At 36.8% G+C, this 12,673-nt stretch overlaps 1 protein-coding gene across 1 annotated transcript in view; it reads left to right on the top strand.

Annotated features, from left to right (window-relative positions):
* PRKN (parkin RBR E3 ubiquitin protein ligase) overlaps window positions 1-12,673 on the top strand; it is a 634,620-nt gene that overhangs the window by 323,818 nt on the left and 298,129 nt on the right. The window contains exon 7 of the mRNA XM_054396652.1: window positions 7,493-7,629. Coding sequence (XP_054252627.1) covers window positions 7,493-7,629 — 137 coding nt within the window. The remainder of the gene's footprint in view (window positions 1-7,492; window positions 7,630-12,673) is intronic.

Raw genomic sequence — 12,673 nt, 5'->3', positions numbered from 1 at the left:
GGGGATAAGAGGCCAGTAGGGTACAAATGCATTTTGACTTTTTAATTTATTTATCTTTAATTACTGAGGAATTGCATGCTGCTGCTTCTGCAGGCCGAGTTAGCCCTTCCTTCCTTTATTATGATATCCCATCATTCTTCCCACTTCATTGGTTGCCTCATTGATTTATTTACTAAGAAAATCCCCAAATAGGCTAATTTCTGACTCTATGCTTCTAGTCTGTCAGAGTTAAGTATCTCTAGCCAGAAGTGAGGAACCTGTGAAAGGGAGGCTGTTGTGGACTGCCCACAATGTGCAGTTTTTCCTGTGCTGCTGAAGGCTGGGTGCTGCCTCTGGTGAGAGGAAAGTCAGTTGTGTTTAGATCCAGGGGAGAGGGTACCAGTGGTGTCAGATCTAGGAGGTCATCAGATGCAAATGAGTCAGAATGGAGGAACTGGTTTGCAGTAAGCTGGTGCTTGGCAAGCTACAAAGGTTGAGTGAACTTCTAAGGAGGCTGATCTGCCATTCCTACTGCGTGTCTGCTGATGATTATGGTCTGTCTTTGATGTGCTACTGAGTGCCATTGCACACACTGCTGCTGGAGGCACACACTCACCTGTTACCTCCAGGCCCCGCTTGCCCCCAGCCCCCATGGCACCCTTGTCACAAAACCGTGGGGGCAATGTGTTTGACTTCGAGTCCAGGTGAGAGGCTGAGCTAGGGAGGAACCCATCGTGGCCCTGGGTGTGGAGATGCATTAAAAAGTCTGGACTCCTCCTCAGGCCTTGCCCTCCCCTCAGGTGGACGCAGCTGTTGCCTTTCTGCCCAGAGACATGGTGCTGAGGGCCCCTGTGGGACAGGACAGGACCTAAAACTTTAGGCTGTTGACTTCTGCTGCGCCCTAGTGCAATCAACTAGAAATCCTGTGGCTGCTTAATTGAGGCAGCCAAAAAAAAAAAGCCCACCACTAAATAATACAGTTGATCGCTTCATTCTTGTTATTTATGTGTATAGATTCTAAAATTCCTCACCAAAAAAATGTAGGGGAAGCAATTAGGGAGCAGGATTATTATATTTTTTTCTTTTTATTTTGGCATAAACCAAATCTTTAGGAGAGGAGTTATTTTAACTTGAACTCATGCAACATCTCTAACAGAAGCTTTGTACGGAGCTCCTTTGCTTCAGAGTTTACAGTTTGTGTATTTTATTGCTCTCTACAACTCCCTGAAAGGAGGTTGGAGTAGGGTGGGCATCCATCTCTTCTTGCTAATATCAAGTGGTAGAACAAAAGGAAATGGCCTGAAATTGTGCCAGGGGAGGTTTAGATTGGATGTTAGGAAATATTTCTGGACTGAAAGGGTGGTCAGGCTTTGGAATAGACTGCCAGTAGAGGTGGTGGAGTCACCATCCCTGGAGGTGTTCAAGTAAGGGGTGGACATGGCACTTTGGCACAAGGTTTAATGGCCATGGTGGCCATGGACTTGATGATTTTAGAGGTCTTTTCCAACCAAAACAATTTCACGATTCTAAAAACCATGGTAAGCCTGATGCCAGGGCAGTCCTTCAGCTCACAGGGAATTCATGGCAGAAATAGAGCACATCAACATCCAAAGGTCTCTGAGCTCTGGAGAACCACATCAATTCAAAGTCCTCCATGCTCTATGAAAACCAAAGACATTGCAAATTTATACTGTCTTGTCGGTTGCTCTCAGATTTCCTCTGTCATTTGGCATCAGGGCTTGAGTTAGGGCAGCTTGTGAATAACTTTGATAACATTTGTCAGTTTTGCCTCTATTACCAAAGTCTTTTCCTTTTCTCTCTCTAGTGGAGCATTGATGAGGTTTTAAAACACAGATAAAGGAGCAGATCATCTACCAGTTTTCTTTCAAAGCAATCTCTATTGTGCAAAGAAGAACTGTAGACATCTGTTCTGATTCAGAAAAAGTTTCTTCTCTGTGCTAATCTCTGTCCTTTCTTTAATATCATAAGATTCATCTATTGAGTGTCATGGGTGATTATTGTGTCTGAGCACAGACCTCAGGCAAGGCATGTTTGAGCAAGCAGGCACAGCACATATTTATGCTGAATACTAATACGAATACACCAGTACCAGGGAGGTAGTTGAGGCCCCATCCCTGGAGATACTCAAGATGAGGCTTGACAGGGCTCTGGGCAACCTGATATAGCTGAGGATGCTCCTGTTTACTGCAGAAGGGGGTGGACTAGATGACCTTTGGAGGTCCCTTCCAACCCAGACCATTCTATGATTCTGTGATTCTACGATTCTATGATTCTATGATTCTGTGTAAGATAGAATTCCATTGTGTGTCCCCTCAGGAGGCAGAAATTGCCTGCTGCAGCGATCACAGGCAATAATGTGTGTTACTTCCATTGCATGGAAAAAACTCAACAAAGTTAACAGAAACACTGCTAGAAGGAGCATTGGCAGTAATGTGCCCTAACTTAAAGTGTACCTGTTTTTTCATCTTATGTTCTTCTTTATTACTGTCAGGCTGTTCCTGGGTTCAAGGCCTCTTGGTGCTGCGTTCCCACAGAAATAAGAAACATGAAAGCATATTTTAGAGGAAAACAGGTAATGTAATAGAGAAGAAAGTAGGTCAGATTTCACTTGCCAGGGCCCCTTTGAGTTAACAGCTGTGGGTCAGAATACAATTTTACACAGAAGCACAGCCAGAAAACTTAAGCTCTCACAGCAGTGTTTGATGCTGTTCATAACCTTCACTTTATGACCTTTGATGCATTGTGCGGCAAGTGATCAAAGACACAAAATAAGAAATGTTGTTGTTTTAGTGGTTTTAATATGTCTATTTTCTGAGAATGATGTCTTTATGTATACTGGGATTTTAATTAGTGAATCTAGTAAAGATTTTATTTTCATCCCTTAGGAAGGGGGAAAGCAGGGCTGTACTTTTTGTGTGTTCCTACACATTTATAACACATGGCATCTTGACTACAAAGTCATACCAGTTCTTAGTACTTTGTCATTGCTTCTTTTCTCTCATAAGGTCTTGATACCCCTTTCAAATGCCTACTCTTGTCTAAATATTTAGGCGCCTGCATCGTTATAGGTTGTCTGCAATTGATAGTTAGGTCACTGTTTCTATATATCTATAATAGCATTTTGCTCATTAAAAGGCAGGATTTGTTGCTATACTTTTCTCCAAATTGCTTCATTTCTGAAACTGAAATCACTGTGGTAATTTTTCTATATTTTCTATATTTATATTTTTTTATAAATACTAGCATCCTTGTAATAGAATTTAAGAGTTTACTCTAAATGGAAGTACTTGGAAGTATTTTCATGGTAAGAAAACCATTCACTTAAAGCATCATAAAGAGCCATTTCTTTTAATAGTTTTGATTAAGACTGTGGACTATATGCAATAGACAGGGAAACCAGATATGGCACCATCTTTGTATGAATTAGAAGACTGTACTATTTCTACATACAGTTCTATGAGGAAGCCATGTGGTGGATGAATAATTTGGATTATTTGGACATTGTAATTTTGTTTTGCTACAAGGGTAGAACCAAAACTTAAGGAGTGCTGCTCAAGGACAGTATTTCTGTTTAATTACTTTGAAATTTCTTGAAGCAGGAGAGTGCCTGTAGTGCCTGTGTCACCTGAATTCTTTTTTTTAAAACACATTTTATTCAGTGATTCATCTTTGCCTGAATGGTGCTTATTGATCTGACCTGTAAGTTGACAAACATTCATTTTTGGAATGGCATAGAGATCCATTTATTAATGAAATTATTTCATGGTACTTAAATAGAAAGCTTTTTGAAGTACAGGAATATTGACAACATGGAAAAAATTATTAGAAATGAAGAAGTGTGTTATGATTAATATAGTGCTCATAGGTGGGGTTAAGGGCTGTGCTATAGCTGTGTGCATTCACATTTATTTACTGCACAGAAATGAATCCCAAGTGGCTATTTTTGCTTCACTAACTGTAATCTCAGCAAGGCAGCCTTAAAGACATCTGCTAAGCTTTTTTATTATTATTTGGTTGAGATTTTGAGATTGAGGTGAGAAAAATCCAACTGTCACCTAGAAATTACCTCAGGGGGGGTTCATAGATTTGTCCAACATTTTTTTCACAGATTTTGAGAGGCTGAGATGTATTTCTTGCTTCAGACTATGGCTACTTGCATTTCCTAAAAACTAATGGACTTATATATATACACAGTGTGTTGTTTAACCTTTACTCAAACTTTTTTTATCAAAATATGAAGCATGAAGACCAAGCAATGAGAAAGTGTCCAATTTATTTTTCTTTCTTTTATTTTTTTTTCAGTAGGCATTGAAAGATACACCAGTTAATCCAGTTATGTCTGCAAATAATTCCTTATGATAAGTAGCCCCTCACATTCACAGACTTTGAACTCACTCTCAGTACATTAGTAACCATCATGAGATTTTGGGATATACCAGACCAATTTATTTCCCAGTGGGCTTCTTATCTAAACAAGATCAAGTCTTCATATCTTTCTTTATCCAGTGTACTGTTGTAGTCTATCTGAGAATTATCTGTCTTGCTGCTTCTCAGTTAGGACAAGAAGGAAATAGCATGCAGACTGCATAACTGCCAGCTGTGCTGTTGTTGTGCCACAGAGTTATCCAACACTAATAACATGTGGCAGAAACATTTAAGTTCTTTTTAGTTTTTTCATTTAAGTAAATGCATACTGATAAAACTCTAATGAAAAGGAATCCGAGCACAGGAGCTGGTGACTTATTATGGAAAATCTTCTGTGATGCGTTGTAATGTTGGATTTTCAATTTTTAGAAGCGATTCAATTCCTAATTGGATAACAAAAAGGACCAATTTATCCCTTGCCTGAAAAACATTTTTCTTATATAGTAGTCTCTTGAAACCTCTAATTCCGCCAAACGTATTATGTAAATGGAACCTGTGAAATACCTTCTAAACTATATATCAGATTTACATTACTAACCCCTTATGTTAGATTCAGCCAGTGTTACTCTATATGGCAATTTTTTTTACTTTCATAATACCCCTTTCTAAAATAAATTCTGATTGCTTCAAGTGAGTCTTCTATTAATATCTCTTGAGGTATCCTGGTTTTATCTAGAGCAGAACTAACTCTGTTCAGTCGTTTTACTTCTCAGGCAGGCCAGCCCTAACCCTCGATGTGTGATTATCCAAAATTAGTATTTAGTAGTTCCACCCAGGCATTATGAACATGGTCTTCACATATTTGTCTTTAGTGATCTCAGGAAGAAAACCTTTATATCTCATTTGAACTAGAAATGCTTTCTTTTGATACAAAATCTGTAGATGTTGGGATGTAGGTACTGTTACAATGCCAAATTAGTCAGAACCCAGACATATATCCACTTATATGCATTGTTTGTGAGAGTGATAGCACATTTTAATATTAATGTTGTTCCTAAAGATGCAGTTTAAATGTGTACATATATATCTGTGCTCCTTCTGAAGAATATAGTTGGATTTCAAACAGTTGTAATATCTTAAGACTTAAAATCATCACATTTTACATTAGTAACTGATTGTAGTAGTTCACTTAGTAGTGCTGTTAGTCATGGTTTCATATAGGTTTAGGTAGAAGTGTTAATAATACCATTTTAATTTCTGACTTTTTTTTTTAAATACTCAGCTTTTAGTGACTTTCTCCTGTTACAATCTCTGTTCACACATAAGATAAATTTTGTCTTTCAAATAAAGGTCATAGACGTTTGAATTCAGATCCAGGAAGTGCCCATGAAACAAAAAAAAAATGCATAGATATTGCAACAATAAAAATGAGCAATTAACCCTGAAAAAGAGAGTTCCATTAAAGCCATAGACAAATTTTATTATTTCTGCATTTTCTTAAGGTTACATTTGACTGGTGAGCCACAGAGATTTTTGAGATTAAATAACTGCTTCTTTGCCCCTCTATAATTATTTTGGGACCATCCAGGGCTAAAATGATACTGATCAGCTTCTCATTTTGCCTTGCAGATGTCTTTTTAAAAATTATTATTTGTTACATTCAAACAGCAAGTGGGCAACTAATATGGATTAACTAATAGGGAGGTTTTATTTAATTCAGTTTTTAAGCTGCTTTATTCAACAAAATCCTTAAAACACAGAGATTGTATTTTTGGAGATGCCAACACACTGCCATGAATTCAATCATTTGTGCAACTCTAAAGCACATTTCCCTGTGAGATTAAAGATATACACTGTCGGAAATTATTATTGATTACATTTTGCAGTTGTATTCCCACATTCAGGATTGGCTATTCAATGTTTCAGTGGGTTTCAAAGCATATTCTAGCAGGATTTATAGGAGCCATAGCAGTATTGCTAACTCTAACGATTTTATCACAAGTCCTGTTGTACTTGATGTTATCTTTTCAATATGTCCAGAAAAGCAGTGAGTATGTGAGAATTCCTCCTTTTATTTCTAAAAATATTTTTTTCCTAAAAAAAAAAAAATAAATTAAAAAATAAAATAACATTTAACCATTTTTGCCTGTGTTTATCCACAGAGAAATAAAAGGAATCAGGTAGTTCAGCATTTGAATGGGAATCTCACTGTTCTCAGCTTAATGCATCTCTCTTTGTTTTTTTTCCAGTTTTGATACTTGAGGTTCGTAATACTTCCCAAGGAGAAGAAGATAATCAGGCAGTGTTACAGAACACTTGCAGAACACAGAACTTTATTAAACGGGTCATAGTCATTATTTTGGACTTGACAGTATGCCCATTAGTAGTTAGTGGAAGTTAACTTTCATTACAGGAAACCTGTTAGGTTTATCACTGAATTCCATTAGTGAAGACATATTTCATGTGTTGTAGTACTTCCTACATTACTAATTTGTTGCTTTCACTTTAGTGTACTGGTCCTGAGTAAGATTTTGGGAGCTGCTGTTCCTCCTTGCTGTGGCCACCACCAGAGGGTTTGAGAGTGTAGATGAGCTCAGGAGTATAAGCATTTTTCCTCACTTATTCAAAATACTTCCTCTTTGCATCTCCTGTCAAGCTTGGGATACCCATATTTAGTTGTCTCCTTGTTGAGTGTCCATGTGTGTGATGAGTGGCTGACCTTTTGTGATGGTCCCTGGAAATTTAGTTCATACAGACAATGGAGCCAAATGAGTGATTCAGTTCACCCTAATGCAGATACCTGGAGGCTGATCAGCTCCAGCCCTCACTGCATTTGCTATTCAGTACTGATTGTAGTAGGCATTTCTTACTTATCATACAGGTAGATATTTATATACAGCATTGAAGTTTATTTTTCCTGTCCCCAATTTGAATCCCATCACTCTGTCCAGAAGCTGAATTATTTTGCTCATATTTAAGAAGGGAATGACCTCTATGCAGAGTCCCAATGGCTTCCTGTAGTCTTACTAATGAAAAAAATATTGTCAAATTAAAGGTGTGAAACAAAGCTTTTTGAGGAGTTTGGTCCAGGACTTGTTCATAATTTTCACTGTTTTGTTTTTAACAGGAGTCCTGTGCTGGTGTTCCAGTGTGTGCACCGCCACGTCATCTGCCTCGACTGCTTCCATTTGTACTGTGTGACTATGCTGAATGACCGTCGCTTCATCCATGATCCAGAGCTTGGCTACTCCCTCCCTTGCGTAGGTATGGCTTAGATGAGATTTTTTTTTTCCTTTTTTTTTTAAACATATGTGATTTTGATTTCAGGGAAAGATTTTTTTTAATCACCTATTAGTTTTGAGTATATCTGTGAAGGTACTCATAGGTGTTGTTTCATTTCATGGGGAAAATATTTCAATATGGAAGTGGTTCTTACTGCGCATGTAAACTTGACAACCAACTAGTTTTCAAAAGGCATTTATTTTAAAAGCAAATGCATACTTTAGGTTAGTATTTTATAATCATGGAGTGCTAGCAGATGATAGAGTTACACTCTGATTAAAAAAAATATATATATACACCTTGACCTCCACATTTCCACTTTCAAATTAAGTGAATTTTTAATTTTCTTGGACTGTCTTCAAGTATTAATAAAAAAAGGACTGCAATAAGAATTCCAAATAGCTTTTCTGTCGATGAAGTTATTGCTACTAATTGTCATCTGACTGAATGAAATGTAGATCTTACTGAGCAAATGGTAGGTTATTTGTTTTACCTGAGTGGGAAATGAAGACAACTCAAATAAACAAAGGCTTATGCTGTATCTGCAAGACGTATTTTAAGAACCGATTCAGTTACTGTGGCCCATGGACTGCAAAATTCTCAAAAATTTTCATGTAAAGGAACATATTTAAAATTTATCTTTCCTGTTATTAAATTTGCATAACTGCATATATGTTTGTAACAAGTGCTGTATAGTGTGAGAATAATTTTTTAGCATTAGGAACTGGACAGAAGATGGATTTACCTTGTTATCTGACAAATAAGTTTGAAATAATGAGATGGGAGGAAAATTGACAAAATTTCTTAATTTTCACTAGAATTACTTTTTATGTGCTATCTTTCAAGGTCTGTTTTTACTTCCCCCCAACAGTTTGCTCTACTATTACATTTACACACTGGTGTCATACTGCACAAAACACTGTAAGAAAACTCGCCATGAGGAACCTAACAAGGAACTTTATACCCAGTGCTCTTTCTTTGACATTAGTATAGTACTATGTGGCCAAACTATTCTCAGCCTCCTTCCTTGCTTCAACAAAAGTTAATCCATTTTTTTGCTCCCACACAAGTTAATCATGTACTTGAGATGATTCCATATTTTTCCTCCCTCACTTACTGGTTCTTTTCTCCGTTCTCCTGTTAGCTCCATAGGTTAATCTATTATCCCAGTGGTGCAGCAGGCAACTCATCTTTCTCCTTTCTTGTGGAAGCTTTCATCAGTAATTGATTAAGTTATGAAACATTCAGCACAGTATCATGTGTTTTCTGCTTAGCATGATGCTATACTTAATAGCATAAGATTATCATTTTAGCAATCTACAGTTTGTAATCCTAATTTTTGGAAGTGGATTTTTCAGTTTGTATTTACATGTATGGATCATAAAGCGCTGCTTGACACAACTTTCTCTAATTACCTCAGTGAAGCCTAAAAAGAATTTCCCTTGACAGGAATAAATGCCACGGGACATGTCAAGAAAACACTTTTCTTTCTTACTGTGGCAATTTTGGTTTAATACATGTTCTCTCTAATAGAGCATGACTCACAGAAAAAACAGCAGATCTGAGCTTTGTTGAAAGGTTAGATGCTGTTTTGAGCCTGCTTCTAAAAGGACTACAAAACAAAGTCATATTTACTGTAATGAGATTTTTCTTATGGTAGGTGGCCAGATTTCACAGACAGATCAAAATATTCTGTATTAATACATGTATTTTAAATATCACAGCCTAATGCTGAAGTAGTAATTATGGTGTCCTGACTTGGCACTTTGTAAAAATGATTTCTCTTTTCAATTTTCATTTAAGAATGGATTTACCTTAACCCATTTCTTAAAGACATATGTACACACATTGCCCTAGAACTGTACGGGAGGGTTTGGTTTTGTAATTATGCCTATTTAAATTGTTTACACTTCAAATTAATTCTGTTCATTCTAGTATTTTTCAAAAATAGAGAGAACACAATGAACATAGCCTGCAGTTTCCATTAACATTTGACTCACTGTTCCTGATTTTTATCAAGGGAATGTACCAACATAGCAAGTTTTTTATATCTTTTATTGGATCAATCTAGAGGTGAAAGCACCACATGCACAACAGAATAAAAATAAACAGCAGCTGCTACAGCAAAGGGTCATTGTGACAGATGAGATCAGTGTTATCACATGTGTATGATAACCTGAGCTGGAAAAGCTCTAGGGATTTCAGTTAAACAGCGCTTCTCAAGTAGATTTAATTTCTTGCTTCCTGGCACAGATATACCAGAAGATGCCTTTTGTCGTTGCATTCAGGTATTTTGTGTGGTTATGTCCTTGGTTTTTTGTTGGTTTTGTTTTGTTTTGTTTTCCATTATGTGGCCTAATTAACCAGGAGATTATATGTGTTCAGAAGAAGGGTATCATCTCAGCTGATGAGCTATGATATATCACTTTGATAATGCCATAGTTTCACTTTGTTCCAACACAAAATATGTCATTGCTGTGATTTTTGGCAGAACAACATTAATTCCTCAGTGCTTAGCTGCTAATCTAGTATCAGGCAGCACTATCCCAGCTGAGAACAGCCAGCATTGAGGACCAGAGCTCTGAGCATGGTAACTGGTGCATTGATAGGATTAGCTGTTCAGAGTAGTGTGGCAGCAGCCCCGTGATTCAAACCCACTGTATCAGCTCTGTGCAAGGACTTATATATAGAAACTGTCTGTTTTTCATTGGTCATTAAAATAAAAAAGTAAGCATTACAGATTATACTCTCTCTGCCCTTGTTAAATAGCAGCAGAAATATATCACATCTCTCTGTATGGTGTCTTGTATTAATGAGGCTTCATGCATAGAAATTTCTCTGAGTGGTGACCTCCAAGTATCTTTGAAATAATTAATAAGGTGCTTAGAGGGACAGATTTGCATATGCATGAAAGATCATTTATGGTTATTTAGTTACTGTGGCAGAGGGAAGAATCTCATAGCATTACCTCGAAGCAGGAAGTGTATACAAATATACAATGTATTACCCTATTTAAACACATACTGTACCTATGAATACTGTTTTGCTTTTAGATAGCCTTGTAGCATTACGGATCTGGGTCCTCAGGGTAAAATAAACTACCACAGATCTTTGGTAGAAGAAAACTTGGTGACAGCAAGGGAAGGGAAGGCTGAAGGCACTTTGTGAAAGTGTCTTTGCACCAGTTTATTTCTCGTAATTGTATGCATATGTTTTAAAGGAATACAGATAAAGGATGCAGTTCTCCTAATGACTGTAAAACTCTATTGTATCTGGAAGTAATCAGATTTTACCACACAGATATATAAATAAATAAGTGACATTACCACCAGTTTGTATATGGAACTACTAATAAAAAAGACTACAGTTCTTGAGTAGATTAAATCATCTTAGGAGCCATGTTTCATTGAAAGAAGGCTTCTGGGAAATTATTATGGAGGCATATGTGCTAAAATTAATTTTTAAGTCCCAATTACATACAATTTGTATAATGAAAGTATGTTCTTATTCATAATGGAGAATGTCAATGCAATTTCATCTCTCCGAATCATCTTTCAAAATCATAGTACTCAAAAAGAAGAGAATAAATAGGTAACATAAGCAAAGTTTGCAAGTCAGAGGCATGAGAAAACCTGTTTGATTTGAGCACTCCAAATGGTATGTTTGAATCTTTTCTGTTATAGACAAAATCTCTATTAAATTTAGGAAGGCATGTGTGTGCAAGGGGTTTTAAAGTGAAGGTCAGTGATCTGTGAACAGAACCTCCTCAAGAATGTAATGAGAAAGTAGGCGTAGTGTAGTGGAACCTAAAATGTAAGAGTGCGCCTGTTGGTATAAGAAATAAAGTTTACCTGGTGTGAAGCCTGAATATGTCATTTCAGAAATCTCTGTTCTCCAATAATCCTGCTTTAAAATATTTGAAGTAACTTAGAAGTCAGAAAATGCAAGAAATGACAATGTATTATTGGAGGAATAAAATAAAAGGGATTGAAAACACACACACTTGCAGCTTTAGGAATGTCTTCAATATGCTCCTTGTGCTTAACATTTAGGGGGTGATAAATTCTTGACAGCTATAGTCAAGACAGTTTTGCAGTTTCATGTTCTGAGTGTACAGAAGCAGATGTAGGATGCTGGAGAAATGCTTTTTATATTTTATGTATTGTACATCTTGGAAGACATTTTTTCCACTCTGAGGAATTAATAAACAAGCAATTGCAGACTTCAGAACATTGGTGATGACAGTTATAGTTGTATTTTTCCTTTTTCATCATTTTCCATGATGGGGAAAATGCATATATGCAACCATATTGTCTATTCATAAAGGGATATGTGATAATCTTTTCAAAGGGCACTTGGCAGTAACTGACTTTTCATTTTCCTGGACTCTTTTTATCATTAATTTCCCATGGCTGAACCCAGCTAAGTCTAAAGAGGGGCTGCATGCCCGCTAAGCTGCTTCTTTTTATTGTCCCCAAGGGAAGCTGTTTAGTCCTTCTGTGGAGGAAATGCAAGGACTACAGTGGTGGAGAGTGTTCTGGAGGGAACTATTCTTCATAAAAAGTAGATTATACACACACACATTGGTTTGATGAACAGTGAAACTGTTCATTTCACCCTTCAGATGACCATACATTTCTGTGTATTATAGGCAGAATAAGTATTTATTAGGGATTATTCATATTACTACAGCTATTTTATTATTTACAGTAATTTGAACACACTCCATTGACTTAGTATGATGTATTTCTTACTAAGAGGCAATGTCTGTCTCTTTGGGTTCACCGTTTCAGTAGGTAAAACATGGGATGAGAAGCAACAGATCTTGCAGAGGTTGCACAGGAGGTCATTGGCTGAATTTGTGTGTGAATGCAGGTGGAGTCAGCCTCATTACAGTGCTTTTCTCATGAGCATATTGCTTCTTTTTCACCCTTAGAGTGTTTTAAAAGTACATTCCTCCAATTTACCTTCTTTTAACTTTCTATAAACTCTTGATCAATATATTGAGTAATGATTTTTTCTCTAA

Source organism: Indicator indicator, chromosome 2, assembly GCF_027791375.1.
Source record: "Indicator indicator isolate 239-I01 chromosome 2, UM_Iind_1.1, whole genome shotgun sequence".
NCBI classification, from domain to species: Eukaryota; Metazoa; Chordata; class Aves; order Piciformes; family Indicatoridae; genus Indicator; species Indicator indicator.
This window is presented reverse-complemented; position numbering and strand designations above follow the sequence as displayed.